The 20,007-nt window shown below is 40.4% G+C and overlaps 1 protein-coding gene across 1 annotated transcript in view; it reads left to right on the top strand.

The window, feature by feature from the left end:
- Nucleotides 1–20,007, top strand: part of PAPPA2 (pappalysin 2) — an 888,990-nt gene that overhangs the window by 498,902 nt on the left and 370,081 nt on the right. Inside the window, exon 9 of the mRNA XM_078650337.1 lies at nucleotides 18,944–19,035. Coding sequence (XP_078506463.1) covers nucleotides 18,944–19,035 — 92 coding nt within the window. The remainder of the gene's footprint in view (nucleotides 1–18,943; nucleotides 19,036–20,007) is intronic.

The following is a 20,007-nucleotide window of genomic DNA, read 5'->3' on the forward strand; positions in this document are numbered from 1 at the left end:
CCATACCTGCTTGCGAACAAAGTAATCACAGTCATTCTGTAGAATCAGTATTCATGGGTGGAATGACTCTTGTCGAGCTGGCAACACAGATATCTCTCATCTAGTGTAAAGGTTCAAAGACCATCTATGGTTAAGCCACTGTCCATCTTGGTTCCAGTTACAACAGCCATGACCAAGAACCAGGCAGTAAGGACACGCCAAACATCTTTGCCTCAAAGATCGCTTCCTTGCCTCTAATATCGGCCTTCCTTGGAGTGCCATTTATGGGCCTCACATGGCACTGTACTCTACATTATGTCTGAATCAGTGTCTACCTGAAGTTCCATACTAGGAGATCTCTGTGAAGGGGGAGAAAACTGGGGGGCACTCAACCATAACCGACTGGCATCTCACTCCCCACTACCACTGCAGTATTTTGCAGTTCTGCAGCAGATCATCAGTGTCTGTTCTCCAGCGCCATATCACTCCTGATCCATAGGCTTCCAACATGTTTTGTACCCCAGGACGGTTAGTTCTCAACACCCAGGGACTGGCAGAGCTTCAATCACTTCCCCAAAGTCAGTAGAAAGGACCTTTCTGCTGAACACTTATGAGGATCTCTCAGAGGAGTAACCATCTCCAAACTCACCTGGCCACTTTCTTAGGGATCTTAAATGTCTCTCAGTGCTTGATGGAGTTTGCATCCTAGAGACCGAGCATGAAGAGAAATTCAAAGAACCAATGCACTGGGCAGTGGTTCTTTGAATTTTTCTTCTATGCAAGCGTGAAGACTATACACTGTTCTTCCCTTGGGAGTGTATTAATGTGGACAGTATAGAGATACTGTAAACATCAATAGAAGTATCTGGGAGATCTTATTCATCATTGGGTATCAAGCTCCAAGTCCTTAGTAGATTTACAGTCCCTTCCCAGGAGAGCATTTGTCGTCCTGCAATTGAGGTAATCCCTGCGACGGTCAGTTCCATAGTATGGTTGGACTAAAAGCCCCACTCTTTACTATATTAAACACTGGTAGAGCAAAATTGACCACTCAGTTTTGCATATGAACATCAAAAAAGTACACCACAATGATGTTTATTAAATTGGTTATGTTGTACACTGAGTTAAATATAAATGCCCTAGTGATGCAAGGCTACCAATCATCAATACCCATGACCAATACTGCGCTCTGTCTAATGGTGTGGCTAGGGTCATTCACACCCAAAGTCTGCTCATGGGACAGTAGCATTTAATGAACAATATAAGGGTGATGTTTTCAGGCTGCAACTCTGGTCAGGTCCAAGCTTACAAGATGGTCCCCAGCCAGCATAGTATGACCAGCTTAGAACAAACTATACTTGTCTCATCATAAAATCAATACAGAGAATGTACTATAAACCAAACCAATGACATGAATATAGTTCAGCTGTGAAACCTTGAAATCTTGTGGACACATGGGAAAGTGAGAATAGGAAAGGGAGTTACCTGGTCTATGCTGCAGAATGGACAGGGGCACCCAATCCATCTCCCTTAAGTGGAACTTGAGCATAGGCAACCCTTTCATAGCGTACCGCTAGGCAGTTGCCTATAACATCAAGTTAAGTGAGGCTCCAAATTTTAGGAAAACACGAAAACAAATAAAATGCAAAAGGAAAACATATTGGGTTACATATTGCATTGTTTCTATAAGGTGCTGCCAATTGCATGAAGCTAGAATGGGGTCACTGCTGGGCTTGGGAAATGAAGATAGAAAGAACTGACGTTGTGTAATCTAATCCCCCCCAAAGAACATTAGAGGTATGCCAGGGTGTGTGTAACAAAAATAACAGAGGATCTTGCTACAACGGGTCAGATAGAGGCATTTTTAAAAAAATGTATTCAGGAGTATTTGTCTATGTTACTCAATCACAACTGACCCTATATACCTTCACTTTGCATGGTTTTCAGCTTGTAATGTTAAATGTATTTCACAAGCAATTTTGGAGTATGCCCAGGGGCCAAATTCTCTTTTTGGGTTTGTGACACTACTAATGAAGTGCAATAAAGTACTTTACGTGGAAGGTGTTGCTTCCTAAATGTCTCTTAAAATACCAAAAGGATTGTAATAGAGTGTGGGACTGGCTTGCATGTACCCTTAAAACGTCATTAATTTGTTCCTATTAGCAGGACATGTCCATGAAGGTATTCACATTCCTTTGAGCAGGGAGGGATAACTGAGTATGGTCTCGAGGAATGTGGGTGGCCTTCTGAGACTGTAGGAAGATGCATAGTCAATTTTCTCTTAGACTATGCTTTAGTTTTTCCCAAGATACCTGGGCTGAGGTTACCATGAACTTTGTATAAAATCATGTGCTGTCAGAAACATGGGAGGTCCTCAGGACAGTTTTTATATTAATGCTTGTCAGTTATCAATCTCTATAGAGTAGCCCAAAGAGTAAACTAATGATGAAAGAGGATCTTGAGGTAAGCAGTAATTGATCTTAATAGATGTTTATATTAATCCTGCTCCCTCTGGTAAAACATACTGAGTTCATTGGTTTCCCAGATTGAGAAGGCTGCATTTTGCTCCAGATGATTTAAATCATAACTTTACAACCACTGTATAGGATGAGGATGGTGGCACTGATGCTTTGTTTGTGTGGCATTCCATCAGTTGATATTCCAGCACAACAGAAGCATCTCGATGGGTAAGCGAGGTTGAGTTTCTTACAAGGGCTAATGAGGAAAACCTTTGTGCTCACATTAGTTTCTTTCCTGCAGATAGTCCAATACAGTGCACTAATACTTGTCCCAGACAGAAGGTAGTATTAGATTATTCCTTTACTTGGATGTATTTATATGCTGTGTGTGCAGAGTTTAAATGTATTCCTGATGTGACAATGAACTCCACCCTCTTGCCACCAACAAAGATAGACCATTATAAGATCTCCATCTTTGAGAAGAGCAAATATACAAAGCACGTTAAGGTTGAGCAAGTAATGGTTTGGAAAGAATTTATGTGAACCTGTGAATTTCCATCCAGCAGGTCATCTGAAGGCCCTTGGAATGATGGTGGAGTCATGTAGACCAAATGAGTAAACTTCTTGGTTGGATGCTGTCACCGACAGGGAAAGGGAAGAGCTGTGGTAACACTAGGATGACTCTGTGGCATTCTTGGGCAACATCTTCTTTCAGAAATGAGAACTATATCTAGGACAGCTTCATAACATCTTTGAAACCTTGGGCATTGAGACTGTAATGCAGGAAAAACAGTCAGGGTTTTTGGCAATGGGAAAATATTATGATAAAAAAATTGGTAGATTTTCTTGAAGTTTGTGAGGGTCAACATAGTAAATTATTTTGGTAAATTATTAATAATTTAAAGAGGGGCAGCTTTCTGACCCCTATTTTTTGCCTGTGCTGAATCATGGCAGGTGCATGTTAATACCATGAATGTTAGCCCGACAGTAGTGCAGTTTGATGGGGGGGAAAGGGGTGACAATGTGCAATTGACTGCAGAAGCAATACTAAAGGTTATACAATCCTGCAAACCTACAGGTGGTTTGGCATCCTGTTAATTCCCAACAGCATTATTTAAGGAGGACCTTTATTTCTGGGTTGACTGGTTGTGCCCCTTATTTAGTTGCTATATTGCTACACATGCTGTCCTGAAACTTGGAGTGACTCAATCTTGCATCCCTTTCACAAGAATGAAGACTTGGCCTCACCAGCAAATTAACAATTTATTGTAGTAGGGTGCAAATGCCAAGACATAAACTTGATTATTATTAGAGGAGTTTCATGACTGGGCCGCAGATTTTGACCTGCTCCCTTATCATCAAACCGACTTTCACTCAATTTGTAGCACACATAATATTGTCCAAGCAAATTTATTACTATTGTGTCACCACATTAATGTTACAAATATCACATTGTTCCTCTGTTTTATTGAATAGAGAGCAGCTTTTTTTGGGGCTAACCAGGCACTGAGCTCAGAAAAGCTACCTCACTGTAGTATTTTAAAAACTTCGCAATGCATACATATTAAACTCAGAAGTGGTGTTGCATTTTGAAGAAAATTTACACTAATCAGTGGCTGAAACACGAGTATGATTTAACGCCTTTCTTTTCCAGTCTCTATACCACCGTTCTTGATGAACGTCTTGCTCTTGTTGGCACTTTTCCCAAAGCTCCTTTATTAAAGTCTGCAGACAAGTTTGTTCAAACAGATGGTGGCCTTGAAGGGACTTTTTCTGCTCTTCATCAGTTTACTCACAGTCACACACTGATAGTTATGACATTGAATGGCAACAATAAGGAATTTAATTGCACATGTATGTCCGTTATCTATATATTGTTTTTCTCACTAATTATCCACCTGGGTCCTGGGTACCAGGGCATATTTAGTTGCCCAGAATATTCAATTGTGAACATGAAAATGTCTCACACCTATATTATTGCCACAAGGTCAGCACACCATCACGTGTTATTAAAAAAAGTCCATCAATCATTAGATAATCAGTTTTTAATCAATGTAATTCCACCAATGCCAGTCCAGGAGTGTCATCTCCCTATGTTTCCAAGATATTGTTTATCTCCTTTTAGTTTCGCATCCAGTGTTTATTAAAGTGCAAAATCCTCCAACGTGCCTCGTACCAGATAACGTGTAGTTTCGAGAACATTTATCAGGGCTGGAAGCAATGAATATACAAAATCATTGCAAGGCAATCCAATGTCTTGATACCCTCAAGACTAATACTCTTAAATTTAGAGCACACAGCTTACCACTACAATAGTGTGCATCAACATTTTGTGATAGTTAATCCAGACAAAAGAAAGATTATAGTGTTCACTCACCTGTATGTAAATATTGGGCATTGATCTCTGAGTTGGAACAGAATTTAGAAACTCCATATCTATGAATATTTATCCTCTGGATGGTAGAGGGTGGGAATTAAAGATCTCTTTCAAAAAGCTTGAAAACTAGGCAAATAGATAATCATTCACTTCATTGAATCTCTGAAGAGGCCATCCGCCTATCCATTCCTCTTTTTTTTCCCCTGCTTTTTATTGAATTTTTTATGTTTTTATACAGGCAAGTACAAAAGGCAAAGCAATACACTATGTTACATTATAAAATGAAAAAGAAAAATAAATAATAGAACATTCAGGCATTGGCGGATAAAACAGCCTGTAGAATTCATACATTGATATTATCCGGACTCATAACTAGATATCTAAATATTCTTACTCTTTACACCAATTCATCAAAGGTGTCCATATTTTCATCTCCATACTCTTTTTCCTCCAACCCTTAGTCCTATATATCGCCAGCTCAAGGTTAAATTTGGCTAGTAGACCGGCTCGCCAAGTCTCAAAGGCAGGTGGGGCAGTGCTGATCCATTCTCGCGTAATGCAAGACCAGGTAACCGCCATGCAAATAAATATAAATTGTTTTCTTTCTAGAGGCATTACTTCGGATGATACTCCAAACAAGACTAATTCCCCCGTAATGGATACTACCGAATGCAGAACTGTAGTCAAGAATTTTTCAATGGAAGAGAACAGTCCCTTCAGTTTTGAACATAAGAAAAACATATGTATTACATCTGCAGCAACCTCCCCACATCTGCTACACACTGTTCCCACCGAAGTCAGCCATTTCGATATCTTACTGGGAGTATAATAGAGATTGAAAATTGCCATGTAATGTTGTGCTCTTGAGCGCCCTGTAATTAAGACTTCATTGGCTAATTTGATTGATTCCTCTAGATGGACTAATTCCATTTCCAATTTTACAGCCCATTTTCCTTGAGTTGACTCCAAATCGTCGGGGCCGGTTTCTAACAGCAATTTATAATACGCGCCGATTGGCGTTTTCTTGTGTAGGCTGTCCATAATAGGTATTCTATCTAGAGGTGATTTTAGTTTAGTAATATAGCTGTGAATTTGCAGATACTTAAAATATTCAGAGCCAGATAGGTTGAATATATTCTGTAGGGCAATGAGACCCATTAGAAATTATATCACCAAGCCAGCAAATGCCCTTCAGCCGCCATCTAGACATCACATTATCTTGCCAAATCGATGGCAGGATGTGCGAAGCATCAAGAGGAGTATATAATGTTATATTCTAAATCCCGCTTTGACGCTTGATTAGTCTCCATACCTTGTAAGCAGTTCTCAAAACCTTGAATCTTGTCTTTTTAAAATAGCTAGGCTCAATTATTTTTGTTAGGGCTGCTCTGTACTCCTTTCCCAAAGCGAATTCATAGATGGATGGGGAATGACACAGAGCTAATCTAGCTTTATCACCAATCACCCATGGACCTATATACTGCAGAACAGCAGCCAAATAATAATACAAAAAGTGAGGGATACCCCACCCTCCTCTTTCTTTATGTAGAATCATTCTTTTATATGCTCGTCTATGTTATTTATAACCCCATAAGAATCTGGTCGACATTCTCTCTAGCTCGTTAAAACAGCTAGGAGGGAATTCTAAGGGTACAGCTCAAAACATGTATAAAAACTTTGGAAGGACCACCATTTTTAGGATGTTGGCCTGACCAGTTAATGAAAGATGAAGGGGATCTATTCTTTCCAGCATTGAATTAGTTTTTTTTATGACGGCCTCAAAATTTGTACGCGGGATATCAGACAATGGGGTGCCAATTTTTTAATGCCTAAATAGGAAGCCTCTGACACCGTTTTGAGATGCGTAGGAGGCAAATGATCTTCTGCTAGATATAATATTTGGGTTTTAGAAATGTTCAATTTATAACCTGAAAAGGAGCCGAATTGACATGCCAAAGTTTCTATAACTGAAGTTGTTTTTTAATTTTTTTTGTGATTACCACGATGTCGTCTGCATCTGCTAATGCTCTATAATTCATCCTAGAAATCTTAACAGGTTCTATATCTTTGGCGGAATTCAGTTTATTTAAAAAAACATCCATATAAAGGGCCTATCCATTCCTCTTTGTGCTAAAAGCCCAAATCATCCTCCTGCTAACAGATAAGTTGGAGGTCAACACATTAGGTTTTGTTAAAGTCTGGATTTGGCAGAATGCCCCTTATTTAGGTTGATGCTTTTTCTACCCACGACATTGAAAGAGGTCCACTTTAACCTGGAATTTGAATTGCTGAGATACTCATTAGTATCTGAATCATAGTTTTGAAACCTCTTCTTTAGGATTTGTTTTTCTAAGGTTGACTCATTGGCGGCCACGATAGGGAAAGAGGTGAGGCATGGCCATACGATATATAAAATCAATCCATGGAACGTTTTCTTGCAACAGTCACTAAATCACTTGAACTTACTTTTGCATGTAATGTTACAACATCTAATTCAATGTTTAAAGATCTTGTTACATATAATGTTCATCCTATAGTGTGTTTAAAATATGGTGTTACAAAAATATTGTACTCAGGATATCAAGTAACAAAATTCCGGGAACGTAAGTATGTATACGTAGGCACTGATTTACCATATTACGTCTACTACACAGCTCATGGTGTACATCACAATCTTTCATGGTATTTTGGTAGTCAAAATTCTGGTTATGATATTTTTCTAACACAGTAGTTTTGTGCTTGACATTCTGACGTACAACCCAATGTAGAGCTATCGGGTCAAAAAACCATTTGAGGGCAGCAGGTTTCCCTCTATTGTTGCACATACTTAGCAACTAGTTCAACAGCAGGCATATTTGCATACGGAAATATTGTTTGAAACTCGCCATACATTTTAAGACTATAGGGGCATATCAGCAACAAGAAGCGATAAACATTGCTAAGCGCACTTAGTGCGTTTTAACTTAACGCCGGCTATCGCTGGATTTTAGCGCAGAGATAGCGCACTATCAGCAACGCTTATCTCCAATGCGATAGGAAATCCAGCAATAGCAGCAAAAGCGTGCGATTATCGCTGGAAACCCAGCGACAACAGCACAGCGATAGTCCGATCCTTGTTGATAGGCAGGGCGAACTCATCCCTACAATATAATGGATAAGTCAGTTTGAAAGCAGGCGTAAACAAAGCTGCGATAAGTGCAGTTAGCGATATAATTCTCTACGCGGGTTTGCAACTAGATTGCTGATAGGAGTAAGTTGTGTTAGCGACATGTCTCACGTTATTTTAGTGCAGTACGCCTACTATGCATCTCATTAGCGTTGAAATGCTGGCGTTCAGGAAACAGGCGCTGAGGCATGGATTCACGCGAAAGCGTGACCTTGCTGATCATGCAATAAAATTATCGCCTCTTTTCAGCCGAAATGGATGTTAAAGCGGAGATAATTTTATCGCGGCGCCTTGATGATATGCCCCAAGGTTTTTACTAATTCCTTTATGGAAACTTAAATGCTCCTGGCCCACACTGTGACTTCCACAGAGCCTGCCAGTTATGCTTGCTATACAAACACACTGTGTTCAATAGTACGTACCTCCCCCACTATATTGTACGAAGGATCTTAGTGGCTTAAACCCATTTTTAGTAAGGTTGGAGTTAGTAACTGTCAGGAAGTTGTCAGGAAGTTGTTTTCTTGGTGATAACCTGCATTTAGCAACAAGGATCATTCATGGAATGGGCATTTTGTAACCCTCAGATTAGACTAATATATTTATTCTTGAGTTCTATGTATAAGCTGCTTTGGTTTTATTGCACGAATGTAGCTTGCTTTTGATAATTTTTTTATGTTTTTATATTGCATGATACTCAGCCCATAGTACGTGTTATTCATTCACTTTGTCACTCTGGATAGTCGAATGCAACACCTCGAACAATGTGTGATATAGAGTCATCATTTCATTTATTTACTGTTTTATTGTTGTATGGGGCTCAATCACCGAAGTCTCAATATGCCAAAATGTGCAATGTTATTTTTGTTGGTTTTATGGAGCTCAGAGAATGCTCAATGAATTTTTGTAGCTCGAGATAAACCAATGCACAATCCAGGCCATTTAGCAATTAGGATGGCTAGAAACTGGTATTCACACCCTTCTTAATTTCAGTACGTTTGGCTGTGCATGTATATTCAGTCAAAAATCTCTTTACAACTGGGAATTAGTAATCATCAATATACTGTTTGCCCAAGCAATTGATAGCCTCTTACATACCATCCAACAAAGATTTGGTGACAATGTTCATAGAACTGGTATCTCCTGCGATGGTTGCCACTGAGGGACAAACAGACAAGAAGAAAGGAATTGCCCTCTCATTCCTTACAGGGCTGTGGATCAGGCTTCTGTGGGTTGTTACAAGCCTGGGCAAGCAGTCTGGGTGGCATTGACAGCTAAGAAGTCACATATCAATAACGTAAATTAGTTCTCTTCTGGGGATAAGTTATGCATCTTTTGTCAAAACTCGCCCAATAATCACAAGTTTGTCATTTTCCTAGATAAGCGCACATTTACTTAAGATCAATGGATTTATCACTTCATTTGCTAAACACCTACATGTGTTATATCAAGGGGTTGAACCAAAATATGTGTATTAAAAAGGAATTTTTGTCTCTATGATTGCCAAACATATAATTATTCCAATTCATAAAAAATGTGATTCTGCAACGAATGTCAAAGAGCAATTAAAGTGGCCCTTACATCTTATTTTAAAATACAATACACAATTATCCCCCTTCGACCCCCCCCCATTTGGCAATTTTGCCCGGAGTGTAGTATAAATCAAACATTGACATAAAGTGCTGGCTTTTTAAGTCTACCAGTCATTAAGATCTGATTTGCCATATCCAGAGAATCCTCAATATTTACACCACTGTTCAAGTGTAACAGGTGTGGACTGCAAGCTGCAGATTCGGTTCATATGTTTTTTTCTTGCCCTGGATTAGGTGTGTTCTTTCATGAGATTGAATATTTTTTGTCTAATATTTTAGGAACGTCAATTAGTATTACTGCAGATATGATAATTTTGGGAGTAGGAGTCGATGCGACAGGTCTTGCTAGGTCGCGGTCCATGACCGCAATTTTGTTCATTGCCATGCCCTGGCCCGTCTTTGTATAACAAGTGAGTGGATAAGCCCTGATCCCCCTACGTTCATTAGTTGGAGGTCCACATTGTTAGCTACTTATAACTTAGAAATGGCAATCTACAAAACCAAAGGCAGGAAAAAACAGGGCCGTTGGATTTCAAATATGGGCTTCCCTAACCGATTGGATACAACAAATGTAAATGGGGTTAAAAAAGCAAATGAAGTAATATATGATGTTTGGTTCTTGTGTATAATTATGATGGAAAAATAAGCAGTAGTGTTTGGGAATATGAATGTATATGTGTAACTTGGCCACACGACATGTTACATATTTGTATATTCTGTTTCTGGTTATTTTTTAGTGTTTTTTGTTTATTTTTCTTCTTGGTATGATTTTGTTGCCAAATGTACCATAACCGACTAATGTATGTGCCTTGGTTAAAAGGGGGTGAAAATCAATAAAAAACATAAAAATACAATACACATATTCTATTTGGTGTGTGTTATTTGCTATACATTGTCATTCATTCTGAAAGTTCAGACAATTTTGCTCCTTTATTTAGTCGAAGGCATAATCCATCCATTTTCAAATTTTTTATTATTTTCCTCTTGAATATGTCGACACATTTTGGTCTTTTGTTTTTTACTTACAAGTCTTCCTCAGGACAATTGTTCACGGACCTTATAATATATGCACACGCAGAGATGGCGTTAAAGTCTGTTTGACCTTTATGTCCATGCACCAAGAAGGATTGGCTGCGTCTTGATATGATAATTGTTCTACCAGCTCATTTCGCATTCCAAGTCGTCAGTGTGTCTGTCTTATTAGCGCTTCCATGGAGCACAACAGAAGGGCACCAGCTTATGTATCATGGATAGGGCTATTGGAATTATGCAATTCAGCTCCCATGTCTCTTCCACATAATTGTACATTTAATGCAATAGCTAAATAATCCACCATCTAATGCATTTGAATTTCAAATAATTCTTAATTTACTCAGAGAAATGCATCACACATGGTGGTGCGCAGTTGCAGACCGTTTGCTAAGGTTTGAGTGGTTACCCTTCAGTTGCTGAATGCTATATCCAGGTGTTGAACTGGTGCTGAGGTAATTCCCTGATGTTTTGATGTATTTCAACATAGATACATAATTGATATAAAGTAAAAATCTATTTTGCCATTTGTACATCTGGCCTTAAGTTTTTGGAAAGTACTGTGGTCGCACAGTCATCATTCTTCCTGGTAGATCATCTATTTCTAGATGATACCTAGAGCACCAAACAGGCCCTGATCGCTGTCGTAGATGATCTCCGGGCAGTAGCGGCTCGTGGTGCGAGTGCTGCCGGGCGCTGACGTGGGGTGGGTGAGGGGCAGGGTGGGGAGTAGTAAACTACGGATTATGGCTGATTAGGAGTAAGTAAACATATAAATGAATACTCCGAATTTCGTTGCATCGCCAAATGCGAAGCAGCGCACGCAACAAAATGTGTTCGTTTTATTTATATGTTTACTTACCTCTAATCGTCCGTAATCCATGGCGGATAGTCTTTGCACCTGCCACGCTTCCCTGAGGATTCCCCCCACCATCAATCTGGCAGGGGGAAAACTGCTGTCAGTGGCGGAGGGCCCGACACCACACGGCTGGCAGTGGCGGTCCCTCGGCCATCGTAATGAGCCCCTGAGTTTGGCTTTTTTCCTCTTTCTAGTAAAAACGTTAAAAGGCTAGGGGTCAAAGCTAACCCCACCTAAGTCTCTTCTGTCATTTCACAAGCACATACTCATGAACAATCCCTCGAAAAAATATGCTTCGACATAAGATGACAAAATAGTGGAATAATGCTGTCACAGAATATGTTATGTTTTGCCACCTAATTTCCTTTTTCTTGGCACACAATTGTCATCCAAAAGATATAATTTGGCCTTCCCAATAGCTCTTCCCATGGATGTATGACATTACAACGCATGCTTTTACCACGCATGCCTTACAACGCGGTTTTTACAATGCACACCTTTACAACGCATAGCGCTTTGGGGTGCTGGATAGTGCATCCTGCTCCTGACTGTCACCAAGAAAACACAGCCATCCCAGGAACAACACAAGCTGTGTGGACCTCAGGTGATTCCAGTGTCAGTTTCTGACTTTTGACACCTCCAAATTTGCATAGTATTACTATAGTCATGGGAATAAGAGATAGAGCTTTGCTTTTTTATATATGAAAATGCAAGATGGAGAAGAGCTGCCCTGTTCCTGCACGAGCCCCCACCATCCCTCTCCATCAACCAAAGTAAAGCCTCATAATGCGTTAGGGTTGAATACATTATGTTCATTTGTTAGGAATGCTGCTAAGGAGCGATGACCACAGAAGGCCAGATATCCTGCTTCCTACTTCAGAATCATACAGTTCATGAGGCTGTAGGGATGATTTTATGGGATTCTGTATGCAGAGGCGCACTACTTAAATGTGTTATTAATTCTTTCATTCATGCATGCATTCATGGGGATAAGGATTATACGGGAATGAGAATGAAAATTCTTCTTACATCACAGTGCCATCTGCTGTCTAGTCTTAGAACCTATGATGACTCTCATGATCAAAATTAAAGAAATACTATGATCTGTCGAGTCCTTCAATGTGGTCCCATTTATCACATTTACTTGACCTACCACACAATTCCTGCTTCTAGGTCTGTGGTGGAGAGTAAATGCCACTATGATATTATGTGCTACTTCATTTTCTATTTCAACAGATGCGGTGGTGGTGTCTGCCAGGTTAATTAAATGTGTTCCTTTATGTTGAAAAGTAGTCTCTCAATAGGATTATTTTTTATACACTTTTTGATGTCTTTTACTCAAGACAGGCTTTAAAAACAGCAAACTATTTTAGATATTTTTATTCAATCTATCATCCCGATTAAAGTTAATTAAAAAAAATATTAGATGATAGGATCCTGACACGAGATTACAGATCAGGAACGAAGTTCCACATGAAAAGTGCAAACGGTAATCTGACAGATATGCAACATCTGTGAAGTTAGCCATTGCTAACTTCGTGAAATTGTTTTTCAAACTTTTATAACTACCCAAAGCTGACAATAAGAGGAAAAAATTCAGAATCAACTTTTTTTTAGTTGCATTCACGTGCAAAAACGCTTTTCAGGAAATATTTACCACAAAAGTCTTCACAGACTCGTGAAGGTTTACCAAGATGATAAACTTTCCAACTTCAGGAAATCGCAAAACTTGCCATATTTGAATAACCGCATCACTGCAATTATGTTACTGGAGCCCCGAAGTTTGTTTTTTTGGTTCTATTTTTTCTAGGGTCATGTTATGTAAGGCGGATTAGTAGAGCACACTATCACCCAGGAGGGTATCCTAGCACTGAGCATGTGTGAGTCTAGCCAAATCTAGGACCTAGTGGGAGTAGTTGAGAAGACAGGTCTTTAACTTCTAGTAGAATTCAAAATGTGAGAAAGAGGTTTTTATGCTTTGAAAATATGTGTGAGGAGTTTGAATTGTGCTCATTTGTGTATGGAAGCCAGTGGAGTACCTTCAGGTGTGGTGTGGTGTGAGTGTGGCGTGGGGGGCTGTGAAATGATTCTGGCCACCGTGTTCTGAATGGTTTGCAGCATGCGTGTGAGTGTTTTGTTGATTCCGGTATAAAGAGATTTCCCCAAGTCCAGCTTGCTTGTGACAAGGGTGTGTGTAGCAGTGTTTTTAGTGCTAATTGGGAGCCATTTGAAAATCTTCCTTATCATCCTCATGGTATGGAAGCATGAGGCTGTAAAGGCTTTGACTTGGTTGGACACGTCAAATTTGCTGTTGATGACTAGCCTGAGTTTCTTGGCATGGGTGGTTGGGTTGGTTGTCAGTCCTAGCTCTGTAGGCCAGCAGATGGAGTCCAATAGTAAAGTGGTCTTCCCAAATATCACAATTTTGGACTTGTTGGTGTTGAGTTTCTGATAGTTGGTCTTCATCCAGTGGGTCAACTCAGTCATGTAGGCATTGAACTTTACCGAGTAGTTGGTGTTTTGTCCCTGAGGGGCAGAATGAGTTGCATGTCACCAGGATAAGAGCGGGCATTGATGTCATGTGACTTGATGATGCTAGCTAGATGAGTCCTGTATGCGTTAAAGATGATCGGGCTCATGGAGTATCTTTCAGTAACTCCGCAGATGAGGTCGCAGGCAACCGAGGTGTACGGTGCCAAGATGCCTGACTGGGACTTCTAGTCAGGAATGAGCAGATTTATCGGTGGCAAGGACCGACTGGCCACACAGGGCTTCAGGTGTTTCCCTAGGAGGGTAGAAATGTGGGTGGGGGGTGGTTTTGTTTGTGGGGGCCGGTTTTACTACAGTGCTGCAGTGCTGCAATATTGGCCCTCAGTAATAAAATCAGCAGGCCAGCATAATCTATTCAGCACTCACTGTCATTTCCAGCCTCACTATGTTTTGAAATATGTTATGGTTTTAAATGCACCACTGCGTTCTTTGTACATCCAGTAGTTTTCAGGCAACAATAAAAGTATCAAGTTATCTCTGGTGATTAATCTTCATGCTCGAGAGTTTGAAGTTTTGTGTAGTGTCAGTTTTAACTCATGTAAGGTAGTGCCTGCTGCAAAAAATGTGTACCACGCAGATCACAGAACTGTATTTTATATGCATAGCTCAGTGGGGTAAGGTTTTTATTACCGTGCAGTTCATAAGGTGCAATCGTAATCTAGCACAGTGTGCTATGAACTGTGATCAAAGAGATTAGAAAGTTATGTTTTTCCCAGTCTTTCATTATCCTAATGTTGTTAAAAAAGGGTTTTTGCATTGAAAATAATTCTTATTAGTAAAGCCAACCCTAACCACTGTGTTACATTTTCAATCTTGAGTTTGTGCTTCTCTAGACCAAGCACTCTTAAAATATGCCTACCAGGATGAATGACATGAATCCACACCTCGTAGTCCCCTTTGTCTTATGTAACATTTTCTATGCACTGATTTACACACGTATTATTCATTGTCTCTATGTGTGTGTGATGTAAAGTGCTCTGAGACTCTATACTGGTATGACAGTCATTATAAAACAAATGAAATACATGTGAGAGAGGAGCTATGGAGAAATGAGGGGCACTGCTGGACGGTGATAGTCAGGGAATCATTGAAGGGTCCCAGCAAAGACTGTCGTATACTGGTGCACCGCAAGGTCATCATTTACTGTACTTTAAAAGATAATACAATTTAATATATAATGAAAACTATTGTAGAATGCACCTTTTTCACTATTTTTCCCAAACATTCTTGGTGGGGAGAACCCCCTTCAAACCCCAGTGTTATTGGTCAGGCTCAGTTGCTCACTCACTACACAATGTACAGGGGCTGGTCTGACAAAATTTGCTAGGGCTGCTTTAAGTACTCAGTCCCGCCCTGATCGATGTGCATGTCCTTGGAGTCTGATGTCGTGTAGGGGTTGGAAGAGGATGGGATAGAAGACTGTGTCAAATGCTGGAGAGAAGTCCAGGACGATGAGGGCTGTGTCCTGAGCCATGCAGTTGTCATCCATGGCAAATGTGAGGGCTGTTTCCAAGCTAGTTGGGTCTGAAACCAGACTGAGTGATGTTGAGAAGTTTGTGGTATTTGTGGTATCCAGGGAGATATTTGTTGATGATTTTCAATAAGACCCTAGCCGGAAATGGTAGCAAGGAGATAGGTCTGTAGTTGGCAGGCATTGAGGGGTCAGCGGATGGTTCCTTCAGCAATGGAAGCCAGTTGCAGGTTTCCAAGCCTCTGGGAAGATCACAGAAAATGGTGATATGTTCAAAATGGGTGTGAGCATGGCACTGGTGGGTCTGCAGTCCTATGGAGTAGGCGTGGTGGGGGGCAGGGGTCCGATGGGGCTTGAGTGGAAGGACTTCATGGTGGTTGCAGTTTCTTCTGGGGTGATGACGGGCCACGTTGTTAGCTTTAGTTCTTTGAATAAGATCAGAAGGCATTTGACAAGGTCTGCCAAGTACAGTAGAGGGCTCAAGTTGCTGTAAATGGGGTTGATTTTGTTGCTGAAGACTTGAGAGAGAGATTGTTGCAGAGGTCATGTAAGGGAGTAATTGAGTTGGAGGCGGCTGCTGGTGAAGTGAACTCCTTCACAACGGTGAAGATGTCTTTGCTTCTGTTGGTGCTAGCATTGATGCGGTCCACCTGTTGTCTGGATCATTTGGTGGTAGTGTCTCAGGGCAGATTTGATCATGCTCCAGTCTGCATTGCCGTGGCTCATTCTCCATTTGTCCTCCAGTTGCTTGCAGTGGGATTTTGCCAGTCTGAGTTAATCCTTGTACAAACTGACCTGGGGTCTAGATCATGTTGTGTTGCTGTGTTTGGTGGTGGGGGGGGGGGGGGGGGAGTCAGCACAGAAAGTGATCCAAATATTAAAATTCTTGTTGGCTTTGTGGAGGTTGTTGTTGTTAGGTCAGTTGAAGTTGAGAGCAGTGTTCAAGTCCTTGCAAGCGAGGCTGTTCCACTTCATTTTGCTAATCAGATAGTGGTACTTGTTGAGCACATACTACTGCACTTAGAGATAAATTATTTATTATGATATGTGCAAAGGTTTGTAAACATTGTCCAGTTTTGCCATTGTTGCTAGATTTAGGTCGGCATTTAGAGTTTAGTGGATGTAGGACATTGTCTTAAATTCAGTGCATAATCTATTTCTACTAACTCCAAATAACACCTTTGCGAGTGACCAGGCTCCTCTCCTACTCTATTAACTTTCATTTGGGAATAGAGCCTCACATATAGATTTTGGTGCCTACCATCCCAGAATCAGCATGTCCTGTCATTTTCAGAGCATTTTCCCCCTTTGAATATTGGCAGGTTCGACCTGTTGAAATGTATTCTGGGGATACAGATTGTATTGCACCCAATACTTAATATGCACAACTCATAATTCTGATGTGAGGGGTGGAAAGAGTTACAGCACACATCAGATTTATGGAAGCTACTTCTAATGTGGGCCTTAGCGTACAAATGATCATAGTTGAGAGCCTTAAATCAGCAAGTATTAGGTCAGGTTACACGCCCTTACAAACACCTGTAGACTGGATCCATAGCATGTAGAGGAAGAGACTGACTTTGCTATAACAGATATATGTTTAGAACCTTGCTCACTATAGGGGAGTGAGAACAGTCTTCGCTATAGAAGCAGAATACCAGAGTTTAAGAACATAGCAGGACATTGCTTATTTGGAAGTCCTTTCCATGAGGGCTGTCTGGGTTACTATTTGGTCATATTGAGTTAAAGGGTTGCTTTTTGACGACCTGAGATCAGAAATTTGTTGGTAAGATTGTTTCTCTAGCTGTTTTTGAAAGTTCTATAAATATTACAAAGTTTTCTAGTTTAATACAGGCTTGCGGGGAGAGCCAGTATTTGGTGGTAATGATGGGGCTTGGTGACATTTGTAAAGACTGTTGATTTGGTACGTGGTGGCATGAAGGTTTTATTTCAGAGTAGATAAGGTGGAATATTAAACACTGTTCAGAAGGACATGTTCCTCAACCCTGAAAATGTGTGCAAACTGAAAGCCACTTTATTGGATCAAAAATTGGTGGGAAGGACTAAAGATTTTACCTTTCCTGGTGGATTGCTGGTCCTTTTAGTCACATAAGCCTTGAATGTCAAAGTCACTGTAGAAGCTAAGCTACTTTATGCAGGATACTTTTGTAGGCGTTAAAAGCTCAATACATATGTTAAATAGCTAGTACTAAATTTAGTTTTTTAGGCTCCACATTTAGGAGGAAAAATGTTGGTTTTTATTCAATTTAATTCAATGTGTATGGCCGACATCCAGAGCTCGATGGACCCAAAGCAGGATCTGAAGAGATGAAACATATGTCAACATCACCATATGGAAGAGCTGATTGCCATCAATATAGTGATGGATTGTGATATTTTCAGTGGCCAGAAATACCATACTGAACAGAATAGCTGCAAGAGCAGAGCAGTATAGAACCCCTTGCATGCCTGAGAGTGAGATGGGTCTGAGGTCCCCAAATGGGCGACATACTGACCCTCAAGGAAGATGGAGACCCAGTGGTAGGCATATCTTTATGCATATACGAACCTAACTAAAAAGCAGTTGAGTACTGTACAATGTCAAAGACAAAGATACAATCAACGAGTTATTGGTAGCTGTTCTGGGGATTTAGGTTGGCTGGTACTGCTTTGTGATGCTGTGTTGTGGTGATAGTCTAGTTGATACCCATCAACTGGTATAGTTATGAGGACATGGTAGCTACAGCCCTTAAAACTACTGATAGATCCTACAGCGCATTTATGGAAGGAGACGTAGGTGGTAAACTGCGTGTGTTTTGTGGCTGCAAATGCGGTTGCAAAACAATTGTACATGGCAGTGAGTCTCGCTATTAGGAAGGGCCTAATAGCGGGAGTCGCAAATGCTATTTTAAGAGTCAGTGACGCGCAAAATAGCATTTGTACATGCCATTACCCTTTTTTGCTATCGCAAACGGGAGGATCTCCCGTTTGTGGACGCCATAAAGGGTCGTACATCTGGCTCTTAGTCCAGTTGGCTCAATTGAAGCAAACCAGGACTTTAACACTTGATGGGCATTAAGTTTGCAAATGAAAGCACAGTGTGGGACACATTGTGTAATGACGACATGCGGCAATCTATATCCTATCGACGATTATGTGAAGAAAATGGGTCAAAATATTAACATGGCTTTTTACCCTCAGTCTGTTTCTGGCTTTAATTATTTGAAGAAGATGGGTCAGAATGTTGACATGGCTTTTATCCTTAGTCTGTTGGCTGATTTGTGCATGAGTGCATTCATTTCAGTTTTTCTGGGAAGAGATTCACTACATGCTAAAAATCGGCATACAGACTTTCATTACTGGTGCACTGAACACACAACAGGCTTGGATGTGAGAAAAAAATGTAAAGGTTCACCATGCAATAGGTAAATACTCAACTGCATATTTTTTAACATTTACTCTAGGAGCCTGGGTGAGGAGTGTGATGACGGAGGCCTTATGGATGGTGATGGATGTTCCAGAAAATGCCAGAAAGAGAAAGGATTTAATTGTGTGGGTGAGTAAGGAGCCTAGTGCTTACCATTTAGTGATTCATGGGCACAACAAGATGCTGTAATAAGGGCACCTATTATGATAGAACTCCAAGGCTACCTGGAGGCAGAATAATAAATCATGTTTTAAGTCAATAGTGACATTTGGCTATTCAGTAGAGCATATCTATTAGTTCTAATGAGCCATTGCACTTTACACATGTGGGGCTAGTGTGATGCACTGCATTTTCCAAACCCCTGCGGCTGGGCGTGAGTGGGTAGACCCAAAATTCGACATGCACTTTGTAAAAATAAGTAGTATGTCCTATATTTATAACCAAGGGGAACAAAATTCAGGAAAAACACTGGATGCACTCAGTGTAAGGTAAAAATAAAAGGGGTGAGCACTGGAAGATCAAATGAAGAGGGATCATTTCTACACAGTGTAAGATTTTGGGCAAGTGAGTGTAGCCGCTTTCAAAGGAATTGACTGAAAGTTGAAAAATGTGAGGTAGAAAGCTTCTAGTATAAATTAAAGCAGTGTTTGAAATGTGGTTTGAAAAAAAGAAGAGTTAGAAAATCTCTATATTAGCACAGAAAGTCTGATAGATGTGTATAGGATGGCTTCAGGAGAGGTAGAAGGGTAGTTGAGTAGAGGAGATTTGGACGAAGGGGTGGAAAAGAGATAAAATGTCAGTGGGCAGCTGAAATATTAAGCAATTCATACACTAAGGTGACGTGTGGATAGCAGGTGAAAATAGATCCTATGAAGTGTGGGAGAGTCTGAACACCTGTGTGGTAGCTACTAAAATGGGAAGACAGGGGATGAGTAGTCAGGAGACTCCTTAAGACTGAGGAGAATGGATAATCTCAAGATCAGAGCAGGATAAGGATCAGAAAGGGACATTTAATATGTTGGAATGAGGAATGGCTTGATTGTGAGACAGCTATATAGACCATGTAGGAAAAAGGAACTCCATCAAGTTAAATATTGTTCT

The sequence above is a fragment of the Lissotriton helveticus genome, chromosome 1_1 (genome assembly GCF_964261635.1).
Source record: "Lissotriton helveticus chromosome 1_1, aLisHel1.1, whole genome shotgun sequence".
Taxonomy (NCBI): domain Eukaryota; kingdom Metazoa; phylum Chordata; class Amphibia; order Caudata; family Salamandridae; genus Lissotriton; species Lissotriton helveticus.